Source organism: Podarcis filfolensis, assembly GCF_964270895.1.
Source record: "Podarcis filfolensis genome assembly, chromosome: 13".
In the NCBI taxonomy this organism is placed as follows: domain Eukaryota; kingdom Metazoa; phylum Chordata; class Lepidosauria; order Squamata; family Lacertidae; genus Podarcis; species Podarcis filfolensis.
The window spans coordinates 45,745,701-45,772,289 of NC_139615.1; the positions used below are offsets into that span (position 1 = coordinate 45,745,701).

General features: G+C 42.6%; 1 protein-coding gene across 15 annotated transcripts in view; it reads left to right on the plus strand.

The window, feature by feature from the left end:
* The window catches only part of SLC20A2 (solute carrier family 20 member 2), a 95,888-nt gene that overhangs the window by 20,810 nt on the left and 48,489 nt on the right, over positions 1-26,589 (plus strand). For 9 of the 15 annotated variants that reach the window (XR_014541007.1, XR_014541008.1, XR_014541009.1 and 6 more), the window contains exon 2: positions 24,334-24,874. Coding sequence is in view for 12 of the 15 variants with exons in the window: in XM_083582917.1 (XP_083439043.1) it covers positions 24,592-24,874 (283 nt within the window). In the remaining 3 variants the exon portion in view is untranslated. Of the gene's footprint in view, positions 1-4,304; positions 4,790-24,333; positions 24,875-26,589 lie in introns of those variants that run through there. The other 6 variants (XM_083582919.1, XM_083582920.1, XM_083582921.1 and 3 more) reach the window with 6 other exon arrangements.

The window sequence follows — 26,589 nt, forward strand, 5'->3', positions numbered from 1 at the left end:
GCTGGGACCGAGCAACGGGAGCACACCCCGCCGCGGGGATTCGAACCGCCGACCATGCGATCGGCAAGTCCTAGGCACTGAGGTTTTACCCACAGCGCCACCCGCGTCCCTTGCACTTCCAATAGACATGCATTAAAATCACAGCATCAAGGAAAATACAATGGAGGCAGGAAGAACATATAGAAGCATTATCTGTTTGGTATGGAAAAGGCTGGCTTTACTATCCATGTTGCAAGGGAAATACGAGGGGTGTCATTTGGTCCCCAGAGCATAGTACAATTTCCTAGACCAGTTTGTGCTGCCAAGTATGTGGCAAGTACTGTATTATAGTACAAAACCTGTATCAGTTAAACAGACTTTGGGCTAAGAAGGTACGCTCTGCTTTCTCTTTTCCTTTAATAGGTTAGGTTAAGTAAGCAGTGTTAAAAAGTTAAGGCTGTCAAGCCCAGAAACAAATAACTGCTGCTGCTTTTAACAGCTTCATAGAAGAAAAATACTCCACCTTCCCTTGCCTTGAAAGTAACCTGCTTAAATAATCTGTCATCTCATTTAAATGTTACATTTATATCCCATGTTTCCTCCAAGGAGCTCGTGGTGGTGTATATGATCCTCCTTTCCCAATTTTGTTTTCCAAAAAAACATGATAAGGTTGGTTAGGCTGAGAGAGGGAGACTGCACCAAGGTCACCTAGTGAACGCCATAGCTGAATTGGAGATTTGAACATGGATCTCTACTGTCCCTTACCATGTGTAGCAGGTGTAAAGGAATCTTTGGCCCTCTGGTGTTGCTCTGCAACAAATCCCAGGATCTCTAGCCATTGGCCATACTTGTGGCACTGGGGATCCTGCAAGTTTTAATCTAGCAGTATCTGGAGAGCCAATGGTTCCCCATACCTGATCAACAGGCTTGATGCTAAAATGGCCCATGTCACCTGCCATCATGCATTCCTGTTCTGCCGTACTTTAGGAGAAGTGCAATTTTCTGACCTTATCCTGTACTCCCTCTTTGTGTCAAAGAGCCAAGAGTCTTTGCTGGTCAGCAGCCCTACATTGTATTGGGTCCCCCTGGTTCAGTTTAAGGAACATTGTTGGGTGATCGGCTTTAATGAATTCTATAGAACTGAAATTGTATATTGGTATCTGATCACTGACTCACTTGGTCTCTGCTGAATGTACCTGCTTCCAGTGTAGGTTGTTGCAGTGACTCTGGAAAATGTGGTTTTTATAAAAGTAGTAGGATCCCAGAATAGACGAGTCTGCCATAGGGATAGCAGCTGGATGCCATGGGACCAAATCTAGTCCTCCGAATTCCACTACCTGAAACCCTAGTTGCCAACCCAGCATGAAGAGATATATTCCCCGGCTCAGTCAGTGGGCACGTCACTGCTGTAATGTGTGTGTGGGAGGGAGAGGGTCAACGGTTTGCCCGACCGTCCTCTTCTCAAAGATGCACTCCTATAAGTTGATAGGTAACTTAGGGTACGGCTTTAAGCAGAGTGGCAGGATTCCTACTGAAAGGTTCTGGGGCTGCATTTTAAATTATTCCACCACAAAACCCTGTTATCCCGCCTCCACCACTACCTCAGATGTTCTTATATATATTTCCAAAATTTACACACTGTTTGTTGAGTCATTCCTCATTATACTACCTTGAATATTTTTTTCTAGAAATGCACAATAATAATGGAATATTTCTAATGTGAAAATGTATTGTGTAACACATGTTTATTTTAGATATGTATTGAAGTAAGTATGTATTTTCTGCAAATTTTGGTTGCCGTATTTGCTTTAGATTGGCATCAGTTTTTGAGTTCTACTTTTTGGCAGTTTCTTCCTTGAGAAACCTGTTTTATGCTGCATTATCAGAATATGCCTTCCTGATGTACTTTCCCATGTCTTGGGGTCTGATAATTACAAACTTCTGAAATATTTTCATTCCCTGTTTGCTCTTTGATATAAACGTTTGTTTTTATTTTGCTGTACATGTAGTAATTTTAGGGATAAAACTAAACCTTGATATCTGTTGTCTGTGGGAACTTTTTAGAGTCTTCCCACAATACTGCTATTAAAGGACTAAGTGGGTTCATGTGGCTGAAGTTTGTCTTGATTGGTTAGAATTAAACACATTCTTTTAAATCAAACAAATGTTCTTTTCCAGCAACATAGTCTCCTTTGATTGTTGGTTCTGTCACTGGATTTAATGACCAGATGGACGAGTTGAAGCTTGTGGGAATTTATAGCCTGAATAGGGCTTTCTCACTCTTTAAATGGGAGGATGACTTCATTTAGGGATTTAATGTTGGTAGTGGAAGGTTGAAAAATTGTTTTCAACTCTTGGGAGGCTGAAGCCGAAGATCTGTAGAAGAGTATCGTAAACTGCACCTGTGTCAAAAATACCATTATTAATGCACTGTCCTTCCAAGTGCTGGGTTGCAGCATTGCCTGAAGTTTGATGTGGAATCATCACTGCTGTTTCCTTTTCAAAGAGAGAGTATTTGTGTTATAATTCAGTCACAAAGGTGTGCCTCAGTACCACCTTGCAGCACTAACACACGATACTAGAGTCCATGCCTTAGCTGAGACTCTTGTGTGTCCTCCAGGATACAGTAGGGGGTTATTCCACTACAGTGGTACCTCGGGTTACATACGCTTCAGGTTACGGACTCCGCTAACCCAGAAATAGTGCTTCAGGCTAAGAACTTTGCTTCAGGATGAGAACAGAAATCGTGCTCTGGCGGTGCGACAGCAGCAGGAGGCCCCTTTAGCTAAAGTGGTGCTTCAGGTTAAGAACAGTTTCAGGTTAAGAACGGACCTCTGGAATGAATTAAGTATGTAACCGGAGGTACCACTGTATATGTTGCAGAATTTCATGTGGTGGTGCAGAGGAAGGATACTGATGCATGATAACTTGTAGACAGTTTGCAACTTAATTTAATTGTAAGAGCGAGAATCTGTAGAAGATACAATAGTCACAGACAGTCCTGGGGCAGGGAGAAGAAAAAAGGAAACACAGCCACATATGTGAGGATTCAGATCCTATGTTGTGGGTAGGGTTGCAAGTGTGTCTCAGGTCTTGAAGCCTGCTGCCTGAAAATAATTGTATCGGTTGTAGAGCTGAGCAGCAATACTATACAAATTCTCATGCACACACAAAAACTATGAATGTTGGTTTCGGTTTTCTTAAGCAATATATTGGAGCGAGATATAAACATCCTAGAGAAGAGAAAACACTTTCCACATGCAGGAAGGTGTCTTTGGTTGGATACTAAAAGAACAAATGGGCTTTTTGTTGCTTTTGTTTCTGCTGTAGATGTGCTCCAACTTGCAGTATGCGTGCTTTGGATTTATTATCCTAACTCTGTATATAGAATGTGGTGCAGTTAAAGGCATGTCAAGGAATGTAGTATTTTTGGCTAAAATATTCAGTTCAGTTTTGATGCACTAATTGTGTTGAGTAGACCCTGGTCCATGAAAGTTTATGCTGCAAGCATATTTGTTGGGGATGTTTTGCTGTGAGACACTAACATGGTTACCCCTCTACTAATATGTACCTGATTATGATGCCAAGTTAACCCAGGAGCAATCAGTTTGTCTTGAAATGGCCACATGCTGCTTGTGAACGTCAAATGGTTAACCAAGATTTAAACTGGCATGATGTGTGTTAGGCATACATATTCCCCATTTGCAATTTGAAAATGTCAGTTGTCATGCGCATTTTAATAGTATCATAATGGGATAAAATACTCTTAATTAATAAACAGCACACTTAGATTTCCAAATCTAAAAATGAGTAAATGTGTTCACTCACTAGAATTCCCCTTTGTGCCCCAAAGCATTGAGACAGCTATGAAGCTCATGTAACTTTCATTTTATTTACCTATTATTGCATTTTTTGCCCGCCTTTCCTCCAAGGAGCTCAAGGTGCCACATACAGTTCTCCCTTTCCACATTTTATCCTCACAGCAACCCTGTGAGGTAGGTTTGGCTGAGGGATTGACTGTCCCAGGGTCACCCAGTGAGCCTCATGGCTATTGTATCACACTAGGATTTGCCACCACTGTGATTTAGCAATAACTTCAAAGACAAAGGCAGGTTTTTTTAAAATAATCTGGTTTGCATGTGCATTCTAAATGTTTCCCTTTTATTAAATTAGAATAATTCTGACTGTTAAATACTAATGTAATGTTTGCAACCACATGTCTAGACAAAATGTAAAAATGTTCATTTTCCTAGCCTTTTATTTCGTGCAATCCAATTCAAGCACTGAATATTTTTCTGCATGTGTAGTTTCGGTATGCAATGCTTGCTAAATATTGCTGGTCTGTGTGAACTGATTTTTTTCTTGTTAAAGAAACCCTAAACTAAGAGGCACAATCAACTGTCCCTTTTGTATTCATGCTTTGTGGGGAGGAGGTGGGGCAGATTGACAGGAGCGCTCTATAAATGAGCTTCATTTGGATTGGCTTAACTCAAGTAATCATGACGCTGCGCTGTGTTTCAGTAACCACCCTCAACAGAGTGTCCTGTTAAGAGGAGGCATGTTTTCACCTTGAGTAGAAACTCTTGGTTGATGCTTATGAGTGTTGCCTTGTTTTGCAGTTCTCTCGGGAGTTTTATCTGGAGCTCGCTCTGTAAGTTGTAGAACAGTTCACTTTGCTTGAGATCTCTGCTCCTGAGGTGTGAATATGATAGGGTATCTATTTTAGACATAAGGAATGCATTTGTGACTAGCAAGGCAGTTACTTGAAGAATTAACTTTGCTTCTCTTTGAAACAGCTTCAAAGCATTGAGTAAGTTTTTAATAATGGGGTTTTCCCCCTCTTGATAAACTTCTATAGAATTTTGAAAAATCGTACACCTTCTATGGAAGTAGAAAAGAATGAGAGGCCGTTCTATGTCAGTTTTCTGATTCGTGATGGGGTGGACTCTCCCCTTTGTAAAAAGTACTTTATAGCATCTATTTTCAAGAAATAAATTGAGCTGAAAGGAGGCAGATAAGATCTTCTGTTTGGTTGAAAACTACCTTAACCTCAAGCATCACTGTCTTATTATTGGAAGTAAACTTTACTCTAGCAGAATACAAATATGTGTAGTACGTATCTGAAATATATAGTCTTTAGTATGTGTAGTAAATGTGTTTGTACAGTAAATGAAATGGGTTTTATTCAGGGAAGATAGTTTTTACTGCCAGGTTTTTCCTAATAAATGATAGTCTTTCTGTAGCGGAAGGTAACAGACGCCAGCATGAGTTTTTGAAATGCAACATACCAGTGCTTGTCGTGCAGGATGGCTTGCAATTAAGCAAGCTATATAAGGATGTGTAGGGAAAGTTGGAATTGGTTGGTGAAGTAACCCTTTTATATAACTGATATTTATTAGGCATTATTTCCTTCCTGGCGTATAAATCTTTCATCCTCCTTGGTCTTATTGCAAGCTTTGTGCATGTAATTTTAGAACCATGTAGGGATGTAATTTGGCTAGAACTATTTTAATTATCCTGCCTGCCATAACAGGGTCTGTTAAATTTTAAATACTTAATATGACTTTAACCTTAGGGAGGGAAAAAGCCATCTTATTCAACTTGTCTGTGCCTGGCATTACAAGCCAGATTTGATATTTTATTAAGTATTGTAGAATTAACTATGTTATGTAAGAGGGGTGTGTGTGTCTGTGTATACACCACAAACAAACAAACAAACAAACAAACAAACAGAATTGCTTGTAAGTTGCTATGAAATAATCTGTTGAAAACTAAACCCCAAAACCCATGTTATTATCAATTAGAAACAAGCTTTGTCTTTGTGGCTCCATTTGATTGTTTTATAGGAAGCTCTATATGGTTGAGGTTAGTAGTACAATCCTGCTGGGCTTCCTATTTTGAAGGGGAGGATGTGTGCAAATTTTGTAACATTTGCCTCTTTGCTTTTAAGCAGCAAAAATGTTTTTCTATGGGTTTCTACATACCAATTTTAGATGGATTCCCATGGGTAAGGTGAGGTCCATATTAAGCAAAACAAATATTTGCTTGTTGGCAAATATTCCTATGTCACTAGTCCATAATAGTCCATAATTCCTCTGTCACTAGTCCATAATAAATGCCCAAGTGATCTGTTGCTGCTTAGGTTTACATGGGGTAAAGTTCAGAGTTCTTTCAGGGCAAATGCCTTCTGACCTATATTGTACGGGTTGAGTTGCATCTGAGTCTTTCTTAAATGCTGGCAAAGTACTGGCAGTAATTAATCTGCCACATGTAAACAAGCTCCGTAAGTCAGCAGGGTTTGCCCTGGATTCTATCACAGAGGAAATCTAAGGATAACCCATTAGAATTCCCTTTAAAGTTCCTTATTTCCATTTGTGTACACTATTCTGCTGTTGGCTGGGAATAAATTGCAGTTTCCTTGGAGTTTGAACTTGGCTCTGCAAGTGTCCTGCTTGACCCCTCACCTTTGTTTTCTGTGATAGTCTTCCCCTTGGATATACTATTTGGCTGGGTAGAAGGGTATAAAGTGTTTTTACAAGCCTCTTCTACAAATCTGCTTTTTGGGATTGGGCGTTTCACTGTACAATAAAGGGCCTACTCTACTTGGCTTCTGTTTGTAAAACCATCAAGGCTTGGCACTTGCTTAATATTTTCTGATTTTGGAGATTATTTGAGTAATGTTTTGAGTAGAGCGCTTTACAAAATATTAGCTTAGTCTCTGCCCAAATATTTCTAATCTAACACAAACAGAAAGCAAACAGATTAGTTTGAACGGTATACAGAGCAAGCCTTGCTAATTGATGGAAACTCATCCTTTCTTTAGTTCGGTAAATCTGCAAACTAGGGGGTGTTAAATCTGGACTAGGAGGTGGGATGGAATGACGGTACCAGCCCAAGACTATCCTTTTCATTGACCTGCATAGCAATATATTGGCTGGAAAAAAACCTGCAAAGTATTTCCATAAAACCTAATTAAGTTTTCTATTTCATAAACTCTATTGAGGAACCCTGTTATTCAGAAGGCAAAGAGATTTTGAGTCCCGTAGGTAATACCACTTGTGCCTTTGTATGAGTGTGAAGAATAGTCCCCCTGAAAAAGATTTCACACAGTCTTTCAAATAATTTATGTAGTGTCTTAATGAGATGTTGTTGATGTGAAGTTGGTATTTAAAGTCAAGAAATTTGGGACATTTATTGTAGTTTACTCTCAAGGCTTCTGTCTTTTGTGAAGATATGCCTGGATCAACAACAGCAGCAGCAGCAGCAGCAACAACAACAACAACAACATATTTTATAGCACGATCATAGTGCATTTTTAAGTAGCAAGAGAGATCCCTGGAGTGAAAAGCTTTCAGTAAGAAATTTGAAGTGATAGATAACATTTGGAATCGGGTGGAGGAGAGGGTAAATGTGCTGAAGACTTTATGGATAACGTGGGCACTTAGAATGGGTTTGAAAGAAGACAGAAGGCATTATTTAGATATTCAAGAAAGCCATTCTAGCCAAAAGGGGCAACAAGGGAGAAACTGTAGGCATCTAAGGATGTTTGGAGACCTTTAGATGGCTGAGGGTGGTGGAAGTGGAGGAGAAAGGGAAATTGTTTTGGGATGGGGAAAAATGATTTTTAGTTATTGTAATAAATCAGAGTGAAAGACTAGGATACAAGAGCAAAAAGAATGGGATTAGGGGCATAGCTATGGAGGTTTTTGAAGCCAAGAATGAGGAGTTTATGCTGGGTTTGGAGCAGACATAGACCTGCTGAAGGCGCATCATGTGATTAGAACAATGAGTGAGCTAAATAGTTTTGGTGGCAAAGTTCTGGATAGAAGTGAAGAGGCTGAAGTGTGACCGTGGAAGACAAGACGAGAAGTTACTAGTGTGAGAACTAGAGTTTTTGTTGGGGGGACAAAGAGAAAGGGGTTTATTTTTGCCTTTGTTGTAAAGTGGCATGTTATGGTGCTGAGCTGAATGTGAATGCCAAAGGAGAGGGATGATAGTGGATAATGATGCTGTCGGTGGTTATAGAAAATATATGAGGAGTGCAGGTCTTGGGAGGAAACACGACGGAGGTTAATTCTCAACCCTCACAGTGTTTGACACCGTGATTAAATATTAAGCAGAAATAACAGACAGGTAGGCGGAGTTCTGAGATAGAGGAGGGAGTTCTGATGTGGAGTTAGGTGTCATAAGCACATAGGTCTGGAGTGCTTATTTCAGACCAATGGCCACATTCTCATCTGGACAACTTTCCAGGAGCCACATGGCATTGGTGGGTGGCACCAAAGCCAAAAAGTGTAAATTTTAGCATTGTACCATAGGTTAGTCTCTACCTACCATCCGGGCAACCAAGAAACACTGTCAAAGTTCAGGGACACATTTCATCCAGGCAAAAACACTTAAGGGGTGTGCGAAGCAGGGCTGGTATGGGAAAATGGGTGTGGCTGAGAAAGGGGAGTGGCCTATGTAGAGTCCTGAGGGTCAGGCGGAGAGTGGGGAGGGTCACATTTGCTCCCTCCCACCTGAGGTTCCCCACCCCTGATTTAGTTGATATTGAAAGTTTTGGTATGTGATGAGGTCACTAAGGGAGAGTATATGCGGAGGTCACAACAGACTATGATGGAGAGGGGAGCTTCCCTTCCCTGTGGAAAAGTTGGATGAGCAATTGCGTCAACAGGAAGAGAAGCGTCTGAGGGGAGTCATGGAAACCTAGGGCATGAAGTGAGTCATGCAGGAGAGAACATCAGTTGTTCCATAGGCTGCAAAGATAGTTGCCAGTGAGGAGATCATCAGTGAAGGGCTGATCTACTGGTATGCTGAAGGCAGAAGCCAGATGTTATGGGGTCAAGAGAAGCTGTGGTAGAGAGAGTTGACAGTAGGTGTAAGTGATACATGCCAGGAGTTTAGAGATAAAGAACACAAGAGAAGTTGAGCAGTAGCTGCAGAGGCAGGTTGGGTCAAGGGGGTGTCCTTTTTGGAGAGGGTGGAAAGTGTTAGTGTGTCTAAATGCAGAAGGCAAGGAATGTGCTGATGAGATGGGGGGAGGCAGAGAAAAGTGGCATATTTATTAATTTTATTAAATTTGTATACTGCCCTTCATCCGAAGATCTCAGGTCAGTTCACAGTGTATTTGATTGAGGAGGAATAATGGGAGGAGGTAGATAGAATCAAAGGGGAAGATAACAGCGGAATAATGAACTAGATGGGAGGAAAGAGAAAAGGATTCAGGGAGGTGCGGACTTCAAGGAAAGAGAGTTAGAAAGGGGGTTATTTTATTTTTATCAGGCAAACCTGTCAATGTGGAGGGAGGGCATGAAGGGGGGTTCCTAGTAGGACTTCAAAGGATGGAAGAGGTGCTGGAGATTCCTAGAGTTGGTGTGGATCATAGCAGTATTCTTGAGTCATATGGCAAGCAGAAAGGAGACGATGACTTTTACAATGGACAGAACTGCTCAGCTGTTTGATTCTCTCCCAGAGGCTTTCAGCTGCATGAGAGCAGGAACACTGGACCTGAAGAGAGGCAAGAGGACTGAGGGTTAGAGGCGTGAATACTTCGTTAGTGGAGAAGTACAAATGAGCCAAGAGAGGGCAAACAGGCACAAGTTGGGTGAGTGGGTGAAAATTGCAGATTCTGAGGAGCAGATAGAAGAGGGCGAGGGCTAGATCTGAGAGGGCTCTGAATTAATAGACTGCAGGCTGGGGGGAAAGTAAGGATGGAAATGTGGTTTGGGAAGAGACTGTAACAGTGTTAAGGGTGCTGTGGTTAGACCGAGAATTCCACAGCTGAGGGATAGACTTGAGAACTGTTCTTGGTGATGACAAAGTAGCATTTTTAATGTTAAAACGTCCCAGAAAGAGACTGTAAGTGGAAACTCAAATGCTTTGGTTTTGAAGTGTCGTGGCTTTAGTGGCTGACCATAAACTCAAATCTTAGAAAACCTCATAGAAGTGAAAAAAATATGTCTACTTATCACAGTGCTGGCATCTGTTACAGTAATGCAAACACCAGATATTGTTTGCCAAATACATGCTGATTAGCTGCAAAGCCTCACCTTGTGTTTCAGTATATTTCTTTGTGTAGAATATTTTGCCTCTTCTGAATTTTGGGTTGCCTTTGTTTTGAATATAATTCCTGGAGGTCCCCGCCCCCCCCACCAATAGTTGCCAAATTGTATGTCAAGTTCTGGCAATCATAACTGTCAAGCACAGAATAATTATGGCTTTTATGTTTTTGATTTAAAAGTGAAATAAAATTTGATTTTTAGCAGGGTCTTATTATATTGTTGCCTTTTTGAAAGCACTCATGGTACTTCCTAAAACTACTGCAACAATTTACCGGTAAACTATCTAGCCATTTGGTCATTAGGTGAATGGTCACTTATTAGATACTGTCCTCGCTTGGGAGCTGTAGCTGTAAGCTATGAATGGATAACAGTTTTCAGTGAAACTGTGAGCACACACTTGTGTAGTGAAGACGATAATTTGTTCCGTAAGCTTTTCCATTAAGGCAAATTCCCCTTGATACCATTGATTGATGTCAGATTAACTTCCATTCACAACTCAAGGAGAGTGTTCTCTGTGACATGGAAGTGAATTGTATATGATCCAGGACTTTGCGTGGATGCAAGGCACTGTCAGTGGTGTAAACTTATGCCAACAATAGCCAAATAGGTTTTTAAAAAGGAGGATCAGGGGTGTGCGCCCTAGGCATGCTTTGTGACTGCCACAGGTCCAATTGCGACCACGTGGAGATCTCTGAATTCCAGGTTGGTGGCTGACATCTGCATCTGGCTGGCCCCTCTAGCTTTATTAAGCAGGTAAGCAGAAGAGCTTTTATTTATTGCATTTATATCTCACCTTTTTCTTCAAAGAGTAAATGGTTCACCTCAGTTAATCCCTACAGAGACCCTGTGAGGTAGATTAAGAGGCTGTGACTGGCTCAAGGTCACCCAGTGAACTTCATGACTGAGTAGGGATTTTTTACCCTGATTTCCCATGTCCTAGTCCAAAAATCTAACAACACAACACTGCCTTTCTAGAGTCCTTGTGCTATGAGGCAGCTATATACATTAAGTAGGTAAATAAATATGGAGCAAGCCAAATGTCACTTAGAGAAGAATCTGAAGTAATTTCCTTGAAGCTTAAATTCGTTTTATTCTGGATTGTTTTATTATTTGATGTTTTAATGTGCTGTAAACCACTTTGAGGTTTTTTCTTTAAAATATTAATTGGCATAGAACGGAAATCAACAACAATAATAAAATCCACTGGAGAAAAATTGGCACCTAGATTTTTTGTGTGGTGACCATAACCCAGGTTTACGGTGTCATTTGGCGATTAGCTTATATATCTGAGTTTCTAACACTGAATGTGTACCTCCACATGAATCCTTGGGCCACCTCAAACCATACATTCACACCCCCAGGAGAGTATTTGTGCATATTTTTGTAATTAATTGGTGTGTGCCCATTTACGTACTTGTCAGCCTTTTGCACTCAAAAGAAAGTATTGGGTTGGTCTTAAATTGATGCCATCTCATCTTGGATGTATGATTTGTGATAGGCCCAAGTTTACTGTGACTATGTGAGGTGCACACCCCAGTTCCTAATTCTTTTTGACATACTAGAGCTATGCAGTATTTTGCTCCCAAAGCATTGGACCAGACACAATTCACTCCTATCTCTTGGAGGTGAGGATATGTAATTTGGGTGGCTTAATGATTATTTTGGGGGTCACACCTCAATTCCTAATTCCTTTCTACATATTTTAACTATTGTTGATATAGTATAATATATTAGTTAGCATTATTGAAACATACCATAAATTTGACATAAGTTGTATGGATGTAGGTGCCATGGTTCTCAGTTCTGTAGGTCAGCAGCTATTTTGGAAACTGGCTCTCACAGACTTTTGCCTACCTGCAGATGATGTCATCTCAATTGTTTTCATTGCAAACGATGTCTGCTGTGCCCTCCAAGTAGATACTGCTGTCAGTAATGATTTTCCTATAGAATTCAATTACAAGGACAACAGGAACACAGCAAAGTGTTTCACTTGAACTACCTTGAACCAGTTTCATTTGGCCTCTTCAGATTTGCTTACGATTTGATCTTGTTGGTGACTTTACCTCTGTCATACATCTCTTAATTCATTCTAATCCGAATCCTTGAACAGTTCCTCCTCTTGTGGATGATAGAAAAGCTGATGTTCAAGGACAAGAGCATTGTGCTCTCAATTTTTAAACTATGAACCCAGCAGTGAAATTTAGACTATGTAGCAATATTGCAGGGAAGGAAAGGTTGTGGCTTGAGAGAAATGGGAGAGATTGCCATTATCATACTTACTGTGATTGAGCCAGTTGTAAAGAAGAGTTGCATCAGTAGATAACTTGCATAAATTGCAGATGTCCCTATCAGTGCAACTACAGGGAAAATATGAGTCATTGAATCAAAGTCTTTTGTAATAGAGTATACCTAAGGGCACTCCAGATTCCCTTAAAAGATATTGAGAAGTTAATGCTGTTAGAGCAGTATGTGGTTATAAATATGCTACTTGTAGGTTGACTCAGTAGGAGCTCCCTTAGCCTCTGGACTAACCCAACACATATCTTCTAAAATCAAACAAGCAGGATGATACCATTGCAGGTTGAGAAATTTTTAATTGAGTAGTTATCTGCAAATTGTTGGCAATTTCAGTTCTTGGCAGGAATTATCTAAATATATCTTACTCAGGATTATTAAAGGTAGATCTTATGTAATGTAAGGTAAATGACCATTTGTACTATGATTTTCTGACCTCAGAGCAAAAACTTCATTTTTCATGACACAGGTTTTATTGGGTTGCTCTGAAGTATGTTTACCTCTTGTATTAATCAGAGGATACATTTTAATTGTTGCTTAGCACTCATTATACCTTTGGTCTCTTTTTTTCTTCGTTACATTACATGGTTCATCTTTGTGGCCCATATTGGAATTGAGCAAGTGGATTTGGGGTTATGGAAATGGATCTTACTGTGGATACTTCCCTAGAAGGCGGGGTTGTTTACTGTACAGGCAGCTTACTCACTGGGAAACAGAAAAAGAATGTGCTCTGTTCATCAGTGTTCTGGAATTGAGAGCAGTAAACAATGCAGAGACGTACAGTTAACTGCAGGCAATTCCACCAGCAGATTATTACAGTAGATCAAAGTGAATACTATACACCACAGTGCAGGGAAGTGATAGTGATTGATTGACGTGTCATCCTGGGGGAAGTGACTTTGTGACATCTGGTTGACCCATTCCGGTTCTTTTTTGTTAAGTCATCCTGGGGTGAAGTCTGTGCGTTAGGAAGGATGTTTCTTCAGTGCTTGTCTGTGCAACAGTGTTGTAATTTAACAAGCCTTCCTTTAACGTGCCTAAATCCTGTAATTTGATCTGAATCCCAAGTACATTCTGTAGACATAAGAATTCTAGAATATAACCACCATGGAGTAGTGGTTAGGGAATGTTAGGGCTAGGATGTGGGAGATCAAGGTTCAAATCCACACTTGGCAATGAGCCCCTCTCTGTGTCCATCCTTACCTCACAGAGGTGTTGGAGGAAGGGGGTGGGATATAAATTAAATAAACACATTTATAAATATGTCATCCATACCCAAGCATCCATTGTGCCTAATGAATGTGTTTCTTTTATATCTCTCCATTGGGATGAACATATGTCTCCTGCACTTGCGTTACTGAGTAAAGATCAGCTGACTACTTGGCAAATCTTCTAACACTCCGGGTAACTTTGTCCCCAGCAGCTGAATACATGACAGACATGAAAGAAACAGTGAAAAGTCTCAGTCTTATGACTGTTGCTACTCACACCAAGGTATCCTGCGCCATTCAGTAGGAATGCATCGCTGTATCAATAATGTGCTTCAATAATTATGACTGCCCATATAGCCAGTGTTAGCAACTGAGATATGAAAGGTAGGAGCCAAATGGCACCTTAAACCTAGGTTATGGGCACCACAATGGAATGTCTAGGCACACTTTTTAATAACAAGAATACAGGCTGAAAATGAATGAACTGCAGCTAAAACATTATGTTCATTTTTTTACATGGTCTAGTCCTTCCCCTGCCCACTCCCCATATATTTTCAGGATGCTCTCCTCTCCATTCTTCTGAGAGTAGCTGGAAGTGGGGAGGCAGAAAAAGGTCCTCCTTTCCTTCCACTCTGCAGTTTTAATCTGAAATCTCAGGCGCAGTACTGCGCCCAGAGCTCAGAAACTGCTCGCATTAATGGAATTCCCTTTTGCAAAATGCACCTAGAACAATGGGATTTTCAAACACTGCATATAGCATCTAATATATCTGAGGCACATGACCTATGCACAACACTTAGCTTATGTGTACAAAACAGCACAGAAATAGGGTAAGGAGGCAAAGTTTGTGAAGTAAAGGTAAAACAGAACACTTCTCATCTTAAGCAGTAGTCTGGTAGCTGTATTCAGAAGGCAGTGGCATGAATTTTAACGACCACTCTTTCCATCTTTTCTACTTAAAAATACTAGAAACATTGTGTACCTTGATGTACAAATGGTGTTCCTCTGTTGCAGCTTAGGAGCTGCTCAGAATTCTTTGTGAACATATGAAGCTGTTTTTTTCTGAGTCCAGCTAGCTTAGTACTGTTCATTGGGTGACAGTGGTGCTCCAGGACAAGAGATTATTATTACTATTAAATTTCTATGGCACTGTGGTCTAAACCACTTAGCCTCTTGGGCTTGCTGATCAGAAGGTCAGCGGTTCAAATCCCCGCGACAGGGTGAGCTCCCGTTGCTCGGTCCCAGCTCCTGCCAACCTAGCAGTTCGAAAGCATGCCAGTGCGAGGAGATAAATAGGTACCACTGCGACGGGAAGGTGAACGGCGTTTCCATGCACTCTGGCACTCGTCATGGTCCTCCGTGCGCCAGTAGCGGTTTAGTCATGCTGGCCACATAACCCGGAAAACTGTCTGTGGATAAACACTGGCTCCCTCGGCCTGAAAGCGAGATTAGCGCCACAACCCCATAGTTGCCTTTGACTGGACGTAACCGTCCAGGGGTCCTTTACCTTTTTACCTTTACCTTTTACTGCCCTTCATTTGAGGATCACAGGGCGGTTTACAGTATATGAACACAAAAATATACAACATAATAACAAACAAAACAATAACATCCCCACAGTTTAAAAGGCCATAGATTGTTTAATTAGCCAAAGGCCTGGGAGAAAAGGGATGTTTTTGTCTGGTGCGAGCCTCCCTGGGGAGAGTACATTCCACAGACAGAGATCCACTGCAGAAAAGACATACCGTATTTTTCGCACCATAGGACGCACCGGACAATAGGACGCACCTTGTTTTAGAGGGGGGAGAACAAGGAAAAAAAATTATTCCGCTCTCTGCCCAGCGCCCCTTCAGCGAAGTGGCAGGAGGCGCTGCGCAGAGAGTGGGAGAATTTTCCCCCTCTTGTTTTCCCGCTTCTAAAACAAGGTGCCGTTTAAGGTGCGTTCAGGCGGCTACCTTGGAAGCCTGGAGAGCGAGAGGGGTCGGTGCGCACCGACCCCTCTCGCTCTCCAGGCTTCAGGTTCCTTTCGACCTGCGCTTTGGGGCTGGCGGGGGGAAGCCCACCACCAGCCCCAAAGAGCAGGTCAGGGAGCAGTGGAAAGGCGCAGCGGAGAGGCTGCTGCCATAGTGACGCGTCACTTCTCCAGCTGGGAGAGGGTCGCGGGGCTATGGCTTCTTTAGCCCCGCGCGCTCTCCCGGGTGGAGAGGTGACGCGCGCCTATGGAGGCTCCTGCCATAGGCGCGCGTCACCTCTCCAGCCGGGAGAGGGTCGCGGGGGGCTGCTTTAGCCCCGCGCGCGCTCTCCCGGGTGGAGAGGTGACGCGCACCTATGGAGGCTCCTGCCATAGGCGCGCGTCACCTCTCCAGCCGGGAGAGGGTCGCGGGGGGTTGCTTTAGCCCCGCGCACGCTCTCCTGGGTGGAGAGGTGACGCACGGCTATGGAGGCTCCTGCCATAGCCGCGCGACACCTCTCCAGCCGGGAGAGGGTCGCAGGGCTATGGCGTCTTCGCTCCATAGGACGCACACACATTTCCCCTTCATTTTTGAAGGGGAAAAAGTGCGTCCTATAGAGCGAAAAATACGGTACTTGTGTTGCTGCCCTTCAGACCTTTCATGGATACACGAAGAAGGACCTCAGATGATTATCAGAGGGTCTGGGACAGTTAATATGGGGAAAGGCAGACCTTGAGGTGTTGTGGCTCTGATCTGTTCCAGGCTTTATAGGTCACAACCAGCATATTGAATTGGGCCTGGAAACTAATTGGCAGTCAGTTCAGTCGGGCCAAGATTAGTGTTATGTGTTAAAGCCATCTTGCCCTGGTGAGCAAACTGGCTGCTTAATTCTGCACCAGCTGAAGTTTCCAAACTTTCAGAGGCAGCCGTCCACATATAACATGTTGCAACAATGCATTAATGTCTGTTTCAGTGCTTCTACCTTAGATACCAGGAATTTTAACTAGGAGATTTTTGCATCACCCTCATCAAGCTTTCTTAGTTGCTTTACATAAGCATCTCAGAGCAATTTACAAATATAGTAAAATATGCAATGCCACTCGTGACAAGCAAAGGAAAAAGCAGAGCACAGTAATCAAATCATAAAACAATCATTCCAGCCCCTAACATAGGCCTTACCATAGTAGATGGCCAAAGTTAGATAGAGAGATGGAAAGATATCAGCAACTGCTTCAAAGAAAAGTTTAACACTTGGGAGAAGAAAATGTTGGTGCCGAGTGAACTTCCCTGGGGAGACCATTCTGTGGATGGAGGCTGGTTCCTCGTGATCACCCTCCAGACAACTGCCTGCCCCTCATTCTGACATGGGCAGGCTTATATAAGGGCCGGGAAGGTATTGAGGTCCTGAGTCATCTAAGGCTTTATAGGTGAATTAGGCTGGGAAACAAACTGGCAGTCCAGAACAGGTGTTATAGATTTGGACAGTGCTATCCCAGTTAATAAGGGACGCGGTTGGCGCTGTGGGTTAAACCACAGAGCCTAGGTCTTGCTGATCAGAAGGTCGGCAGTTTGAATCCCCGCAACAGGGTGAGCTCCCGTTGCTTGGTCCCTGCTCCTGTCAACCTAGCAGTTCGAAAGCACGTCAAAGTTCAAGTAGATAAATAGGTACCACTCTGGCAGTAAGGTAAACGGCGTTTCCGTGTGCTGCTCTGGTTCGCCAGAAGCAGCTTAGTCCTGCTGGCCACATGACCCGGAAGCTGTACGCCAGCTCCCTCGGCCAGTAAAGCGAGATGAGCGCCGCAACCCCAGAGTCGGTCACGACTGGACCTAATGGTCAGGGGTCCCTTTACCTTTACCTTTATCCCAGTTAATAATCTGACCACCGAATTTTGCATCAACTGCAGTTTCTGAACCATAATAAAAGGCAGACCTATATGTAACATTGCAGTAATCCAGCTGTGAGGTTACTTGGTCATAGTGCTCTGAAACCAGGCTATGCCTATCCATATTGGACCACCAACTGAAGCTATTGGAAGGTGCTCCATGCCATTTAGACCACTTGTGTCTCCACTGACAGTGATGGATCAAAGGGTATATCTGTGCATCTGATCTTTCAGGGGAAATGCGACCCTAAAGTAGGCTGCATGCCACCTGTCCAGATCAAGGAACTGTTCTGTAACCATCTGTCTTGTCTGGATTGTGCCTCAGTTTTTGGCTGTCATCCAGTTCATTGCCACAACCAGACACCTGTTCAGCATGCGCTCTGCTACACCTGCTGAAGATTAAAATGGAGCCGTGTGTCACCAGCTTACCGATGACAACACACTCAAAAAGTCTGGGTGATCTCACCCACCAGTTTCATGTATATTTAAATAGCATGGGGGATAAGAGTTGAACCCTGTGGAACGCCATACTGAAGGCTCCATAAGACCAGGCAAAAATCACCCAGGATCACCTTTTGAAGCTCGTTGCTCAAGTAGGAGCAGAGCAACCACTCCCTCTGTCTCTCTCCTGGCAAAGGTGGTCTCAGTGCTATAGCTTGAACCCTAGTTGAAATGGATCAGGATGGATAAAAATCAATGATTTAAAAAATAAATAAATCCGATTTTTTAAAATAAATAAGAGTTTTTAAAATAAAATGCTTTTGGAGGAAAAATCTTTCTTAAGTTAGTTTTCTATTTAAGTTACCATACTTTTCCGTGTATAACACGCCCCCGTGTATAAGATACCCCCTATTTTGGGGGACTAAAATTAAGAAACGGGGGTGGGGGGGAGGAATTACCCAGAGTTGTTGAGCTTTTTTTGGGAGGAAATCACTCACCCACCTGGCCGCCAACACTCACAGTAGTGCACATCGCAGAAGCCGCCAATAGCTGCAACAACAGCCAATCAACAGCAGCCCTTGCTGCAGCCACCAATCAAATCCACCCTGAAATGGATCCAGAAATTTGGCATGTGTTCCAGTAGCCCATCCCCTTCATAACTGGAGGCTAGACTGATAGGAACAGGGCATTTCCATTGATGGTGCTTTTCTTTAGATGACCCTCACCAAGGAAGCTTAGGAGGTCATCTTTTCCCTTACTTTACAGTTATGAGGTTTCAGAAGGTGAGGTATAATTCTGTTTTAATAGAAGTGGGAAATGGTTTTTGTACTTGGTTCAATTTTTAAATTGGGGGTTTTCATGGTAACTGCATTTTTGTAAGCTGCTGTGGTGCCCCATAGGCTATTTTGGCAGGGCTTAAATGCAAAAAATATGCTTGCTGGTGCTTTGTGAGTAGCATCTGGGGCTAGTCCCGGTTATATTGCTCAGTCTGCCTGGTTTACAGCAATAGTGTTGGCCCAAGGGATATGGGGTGGGTATAGTGGAAACTACAACTAATCCAGAATGCAGCAGCTAGACTGGTGACTGGGGGCGGCCGCCGAGACCATATAACACCGGTCTTGAAAGACCTACATTGGCTCCCAGTACGTTTCCGAGCACAATTCAAAGTGTTGGTGCTGACCTTTAAAGCCCTAAACGGCCTCGGCCCAGTATACCTGAAGGAGCGTCTCCACCCCCATCATTCTGCCCGGACGCTGAGGTCCAGCGCCGAGGGCCTTCTGGCGGTTCCCTCATTGCGAGAAGCAAAGCTACAGGGAACCAGGCAGAGGGCCTTCTCGGTAGTGGCGCCCGCCCTGTGGAACGCCCTCCCATCAGATGTCAAAGAGATAAACAACTACCTGACATTCAGAAGACATCTTAAGGCAGCCCTGTTCAGGGAAGTTTTTAACGTGTGATATTTTACTGTATTTTTGGTTTTTATGGAAGCCGCCCAGAGTGGCTGGGGAGGCCCAGCCAGATGGGCGGGGTATAAATAATAAATTATTATTATTATTATTATTATTATTATTATTATTATTATTATTATTATTATATAGTCCCGGTTATATTGCTCAGTCTGCCTGGTTTACAGCAATAGTGTTGGCCCAAGGGATATGGGGTGGGTATAGTGGTGGGTCTTGCATCCCTCATTTTTCCATGTGGAACCCTATACACTCATAATGGTGGTTTCTTCCCTGGAATTGTGGACACTTCTTTGTCTCTCCCACACACAATGCTCTCTTATCTGTCCTCTTCTGCTATGCTGTGCATCTGGGTTGTTGGTGCCTCCTGTCTAACCATGATGCCTCCTGTCTAACCATGGTGAAACCGTGTTATAGTGATGTGATGCTGCTTCATGCTTGCTGATTGAAAGTAGCACAGCAGCTACCTATATTGTATGAGCAGAAGGAGGCTTACTTGCATAAACAGAAGGAGGCCTAGCTTGTTCACGTGCCACATTGCTAACATAATCCTGTTCCCTGCTATCTGAAAAACTATTGTGCAAACAGCGTTGCATATTTCTGCAAAGCTGTGTTCCAATGACTTGCTGTTTAGAGGTACCTCAAACTTTGGATACAATTTTTGCTTCAGTATTCGGATTTCTTCCTTATTTGCTGTAACCTTGGGTGTAATGTGTAGAAAAACAAGAAGAATAAGCTCTACTTGCTCACTTTTGTCACACCATATTCTAACCCAAGTTAAAAACACACACAGCTTTCAGATGTTGGGGCTTTGCTGAAGCTCCAAAAGAAAGGATCAAGTCCTGAGAAGAATGCTAGGAGGAGGGGAGCCAGGTAAGGGGGAAAGGGTGGGGAATGAAGGTTCTCTAGAACTTGTTGCTTCCTCTGCCCACATACCAATCTTTCTTCAAGGCTGGTTGCTTTTAGGGAATCATTAGGTGCTGAATCATGTAAAACTCTATTTCTCTCTCTTTGATTGCTGGGTTCAGCAAAGAATCTGAACAGTTGGGAAGTGATGTTCTTGTCATAGCTTCCATGACTTACTGCAAGCCATCATATGGAACCTGACGTGGAAATGTCTCTGAGAGGTTGAAGTGGTGCAGAATATGGTGGTCAGGTTGTTAACCCATACCCACAATGGTGCATATATCTCCTATGGACTTAAAATATTTTCACTGATGTCTAACTTGTTTTCAGGCACAGTTCAGGGTTTGACCTATTACCTGATCTCACACCATTTATTGTAAGAATCGCTTTTTTAAAAAAAAATAAAAAGCTGTTAGGTACAATATTAATTGGAGAGCTTCCTCTGATCGTCCTCTGTTTTGCAAATTAGGCAGGTTGCTACCAAAGAGAAGGACCCTTTCTGTGCTTTCCACGTGAATTTGGAGCATCTGTCTTTTAGGTGACAGGGAAAGTCCTTCATGCTTGCCCATGCTTCTGGTAGGCTGCTAGTTTTTATTGCTGCTTTGACTGTTGCTAGCTTGGTTTTGCATCTTGAGCGGTATGCTTTTTCCTGACAGCTCATATGTCTTTAGCACTGATTTGAATGCTGTTTAAGGCGTTATTATGAATTTTGTGAGCTGTCCGAAATCCTGTAGCAGTAGCTGTAGAAAAGGGGTTATTAAAAGAGGAAGACATAAGTATGATAAAGTGCATTGACCCAAGATTTATGTGAACTTCTGTGGCACGCAACACTTTGAGACTTTCTAGATTGAATTAATTCTTTGAAGAAGGGTATGTCCTTTGCTTTGTTAAGGCCATGGTACTAATCTTTGTTTCTGATGCATTTATTTTTCTTCCTTAATGGGGTTGCAAACTTGTGCCATATTCTTTTTTTAAAAGAAACTCCAGTTTCGCTCAGTTACAGCAAAAGCAGTTTTGTGCAGTTGGCAAGGACAGGGGTTGTCACACTGTGGACTAGCTGGGCCTGAGAGAGATTGCGGCCAGGGGCCCCTTTTCTCTGAAAATAAAATAAATGATCACAAGGATTTGGCACAGTGTCAAATAGTTCACTTACTTATTTATGAGATTCTTATCTGTCCCTTCATGTTAAGGTCCCAGGGGCAGTTTACAACAATATAATCAAATAATTAGAATGGTGTATACAATTACAAGAACAATTAAACCAATTCCAAGCGAAAAGAAGCACAGTATAGGTTAAACAACACAGCAGAGGTTGCCTCCACGAAAAATGCTGTTAAAGATAATGGGATAAAGGGTTGCATTTCCAGCATATGGTGGAAGCTAGACAACAAGCTTAAAGATTTTAGTACCCCTTCAGTAGGGCATTACGTCCCATGTGAAACAACCCATCAAGAAGAACAGAATGCAAAATGTGTGGCTTATATGAGTTCTTTCTGCTCTTTGCTGTGACAATGTGTAATTATGAGCTGGTTACCAAATGTCTAGCTTGCTGAGTTCACCTCATCCAGGACAGTTGGTTCTCCCATATTTGGAAGTATGTATTGGCTGCTGATATAAGCCCGGGCTGGATGATAGCTTAGCCATCCAGCTTCAGCTCCAAATATTGATTGGCAGTCTCTCTTCATTGTTAAATTCGGTATGATTTTTGAGGAAAGTCCTTGGTACTTGGGAGAAGTGTGCAAAAGAAGGTGTTTGCCATGTGACAGGCACAGCGTCACGTCAGCCAGCCATCCCAAGACAGTATCTTGTGCCTGCCTTGTCATACTGAAGGTGTACCACCTCATTGTGCACCCTTTACATCAGCCTTTCTCAACCTTGGGTCTCTCGATGTTGTTGGACTACAACTCCCATCATTCCTAGCCAGCAGGGCCAGTGGTCAGGGATGATGGGAGTTGTGGTTCAAGAACATCTGGGGCTCCAGCGTTGAGAAAGGCTGCTTTACACTTAACACTATTTTTAACAATGGTAACAGGGGAGCATGACCATAGTATCTCTGAAGCAGGCATATATTTTTTTGCCAACAAGTACTGCAATTGAGATACTGCTCTGCCATATTCTTATTTCGTTCTTGGTTAATCTTTGCCAATGGATTCAATTGGCTGCTCCTGTGGCAGAGCAACATCCTGTCCTTTCCCTTGCACACTGTACTGCAGGGTCAGTTCACCAGGCCTTTTCAGGACAGCAGCATCTGTCATCAGCTTTCTTTGCTTTTCAAAGGCTTGCCGCTGGGACTCTGTTTCAGTTCTCTTTTGTCACTGGACAGGCTGACACTATTTCCACTGAATGAGGACAAAACCTAGATGGAAGCTTTATCCTTACTACCGGGGTGGATACACACACAAACACACACACACACACACTTTTGCAATTTTAGTGATCCCAGGTGTCAGTCTTTAAAAGCAACTGAAATGTCAATATAATATAAACATGCTTCATTTTATACTTCATTCTTAAAGCTTGATTTATGACTCTGTCAAACACGCCTCCATCATTCAGTGCGTGAGCGAGAGAAGCATTTATTTTATTTTAAAGCATTGATCATTAGGAACATAGGTAGTTGAGCGTGAGCGTGCAGACTAGCAGGGTGGATTGCCTGCCTGGCATGAAGTTTGCGCGTGTTGTTGGTCACCAAGTAGCAAGAGAGATCGTGCCCGGGCAAAGTCAGAACTTGGGGGCAAATTCACACCAATGATAAGGGTAAAGGTAGTTGCGAGGTCCTGGAAGCCAAATTTAGGTTGCTAGGTAGAATGTTGAAAGCCAGAACCTCCAAGGTATGCATGGATGAGACAGTAGTGCTGGGAGGAGGGGTTTGGATTTATTAGTCACTGGGGAACATTCTGGGGCAAGACGAAAGTGATAGGCTCCACTTGAACTGGGCTGGGAGCAGACTGTTGGCATTTAAAATAAAAAAGGTGGCATAGCAATATTTAAACTGATTTGCAGTGAAAGGCAATGGGACCTGAGGGATGAAGATGATAAATGGGTGAATATTTACCGTATTTTTCGCTCTATAGGACGCACTTTTCCCCCTCCAAAAATGAAGGGGAAATATGTGTGCGTCCTATGGAGCGAATGCAGGCTTTCGCTGAAGCCTGGAGAGCGAGAGGGGTCGGTGCGCACCGACCCCTCTCGCTCTCCAGGCTTCGGTCAGCTATCTGCAAGCCTTCAGAGCCCGGCGGGAGTTAGCTTCTTTGCTCTTTGGGGCTGGGGAGGGAAATAATTTCCCCCCTTTATTTCCCCCCCTAAAAACTAGGTGCGCCCTATGGTCCGGTGCGCCCTATGGAGCGAAAAATACGGTAAATGGGGTGGCAGCGAACTCAGCACTGTGAGTGCCAGGGCGCAGGACAGCAATTCAGAGAAGCCAAAGCGCCACAAATCAAAATGCAAGCACCAAAGACACTTCAAGAGAGAGACTCTGTGCAAGTGTTTATATGCTAATGCTAGAAGCTCCCAAGCTAAGACGGGTGAACTGTAGTGCTTGGTTTAAAAGGTGGCATTGATATAGTTGGGATTACAGAAGCCTGGTGGAGCAGAGAGAACCAGTAGGAGACAGATATCTCTGGATGTAAACTCTACAGGAAGGGCAGAGAAGGACGTGTTGCTCTGTACATCCTCATCCTCAGGAGAGGTTTTTTGGGGAGTGTTGAAAGACAGTAGGAAAGTCGGTGTATGTGAACTTTTCTTTGGATCCAACTCAATATCTTTTCAACAACTTTTTCAATTGTGCTTTGACTGATTGTGACCAGGTATTCTTGCTTTAAAAAACAAAACAAAATAAAGTAAAATAAAGTAAAATAAAATAAAATAAAATAAAATAAAATAAAAGCATGAGTTCATTGGTCGACTGGTGCAAGGATTGCTCTTTAGATTGAAGCATTTCTTGAAAGTATCTCAGTAACCAACAGGCAGGAGGACTGTGGTCTACTTTCTGCCACCCCTGATTCTGAGTTACTTTTAAACTGACTCTGATAGTCTTGTGTGCATTTATCGTTGTGAGTGTTACATGTCATTCCGCAATATCATCAGTTGATTTTAACCACTTGTAAATCTGTTGTGTTTTATCCTCAAAAAATTATCTTTTACAGGAGAGGTCATCGCAGCTTTAACACTACTGAAGCAAAATATGGAATGGGTTTCACTGGTGACTGAATCCAGCCAAACAAACAGTATTGACAGTAGCTTGAAAATCACCAGTTAGCAGTTTCTTCACGCTCCAACACTGCACAGCACTTTCCAGAGAGAACTCATTGTGTGCAAGAAATCTGCTTTACAAATCTGTCCTGGTACCCTACAGCTTTGTCTGGTTAAACACTTGCAGAAGGCGAAAGGGAACCCGGAGAAACATGGAGGAATACCTGTGGATGGTTATTGTCGGTTTTATAATTGCTTTTATTTTGGCATTCTCGGTTGGGGCAAATGATGTTGCCAATTCTTTTGGTACTGCCGTGGGCTCTGGTGTGGTTACTTTGCGCCAGGCCTGCATTCTTGCTTCAATTTTTGAAACGACTGGCTCAGTGTTACTAGGAGCAAAAGTAGGCGAAACGATTCGTAAAGGTATCATTGATGTGAACCTGTACAACAGCACTGTGGAACTACTGATGGCAGGAGAAGTCAGCGCAATGGTTGGTGAGTAACTTTTGTTTTATATTCAATGTCAGTTTCTTCAAGCAGTTTTGTGCTTTTCCAGCCCTGTTAAGAAATGTGACCAAAGCCTTTTGACAAACAGTAATACAGCAGCTTGAGTCTTAGACACTAATATTTCTGAATGTGCAAATTTGCTTTTTGCTATTGTTTGAAACTGCCAGGGTAGAATCTACCCTATATAGATGTTTCACTGCTGAACTCTCAACCGTGCTTAAGAATCTGGGACCTGGTGATCCCTCTCACCCCCTGTACAAATTCCACCAGCTCCCCCCCCCCCATTGGTACCACAAATGACTGAAGATTATTCTAACCAGGTTCATCTTAAACAGAATATCAAACGAGGCTTTAGAGATAACTAAAAGAATCTGGTTAGCGTGGGCTACAAATAAAATCAGTGCCTTCATGGTGAGAGGGAACTTTCATGCCCTTTGCTTCTTCTTTATTAACCAAGTTTAAAGGATTGGGGATGCTTACATCTGCTTCAGTTCTTAATAAGGCTGCTAGCCTTTTATTACTTCAGTAGAAATATACCATGTGCGTTGTACTGCATATAAGACCAAACTATTAAAATAAATGCGTGCGTTTATTTTGACATGGGTGTTAAAATTGTGTGCAAGAACAGAGAAAGATGACACGATTGTGCAGTTTTAAAAAGAATGATCTTAATAGGATGACAGAACAGGTTTTTTTCTTTAAATTTCTAGCTGTTTCGTTTGCATTTATAACCAGACAGTATGGCAAGTTTGTATGTTAATTATGCACACTTGATTGAAAAGTCCATTAGATCCTACTCTTTGTCCCTGGGATCTAGCGTCAGTTCTTGTATACACTCCAGAAACCAAAGGCCTTACTAATATCGGATGATCATATATCAGCTTATTAAGCTGAGATATGTGTGGGTCTTTTGCCCACACAGGCAGCCCCTTTGCTCAAACTACAGAAAAACCAAGAAGCCTCTGTTATCCATAGTTTGCTGTTTTGTCTGAAATGAGAATCTTTGGTTAGAACACGTCAAGATAAACCACTGTTTGAAGTTGGTTTTACCATCCTGGCTTGTTCTGAAGCTGGGACCCGTATTTTCCCAGTTCAGATGAAATGAGGAGCTATTGCTGCTAAAAGACTTGTGCACATTTCTGCTTAGTAAGCTGAAGTAATATTCATCTGAACTGGCTCATTGGTTTGCATATGTAAATCCTTATCAGGATTGGCTCCCACTGTGCCTCGGATCACAGTTTCACTGGTTATTAGGATGTTCTCACCTTCCTTTCTCCTGCTAGTCAGATGTCACATCCTCTTGACTCCTTGCTGTGCACAGAGAATGCCAAAATGAACACCGGGATATAGTTCTTGAGAGCTGCTGTCACGCGGGATGATACGCTTTCTGTCTCTCAAATTGCAAGTCCTAGATTCTTCTGTACAAGTGCATTTTTTCTCTTCCTGTTTATAGAGAAGACCTTGTGCTGGTAGCTAACTGTCAATATTGCTTGCTCTGCTTCTGATTGGCTCCACCAAATCTCACAAGATTATGGACACCCAACATAGATGCAGGGAAATAATATTGCCTAAGCTGTCCAGAGTGGCTGGGGCAGCCCAGTCAGATGGGTGGGGTACAAGTAATAAATTATTATTATTATTATTATTATTATTATTATTATTATTATTCTAGAAAAAGAGGTGCCAGAACTCACCATGAATGC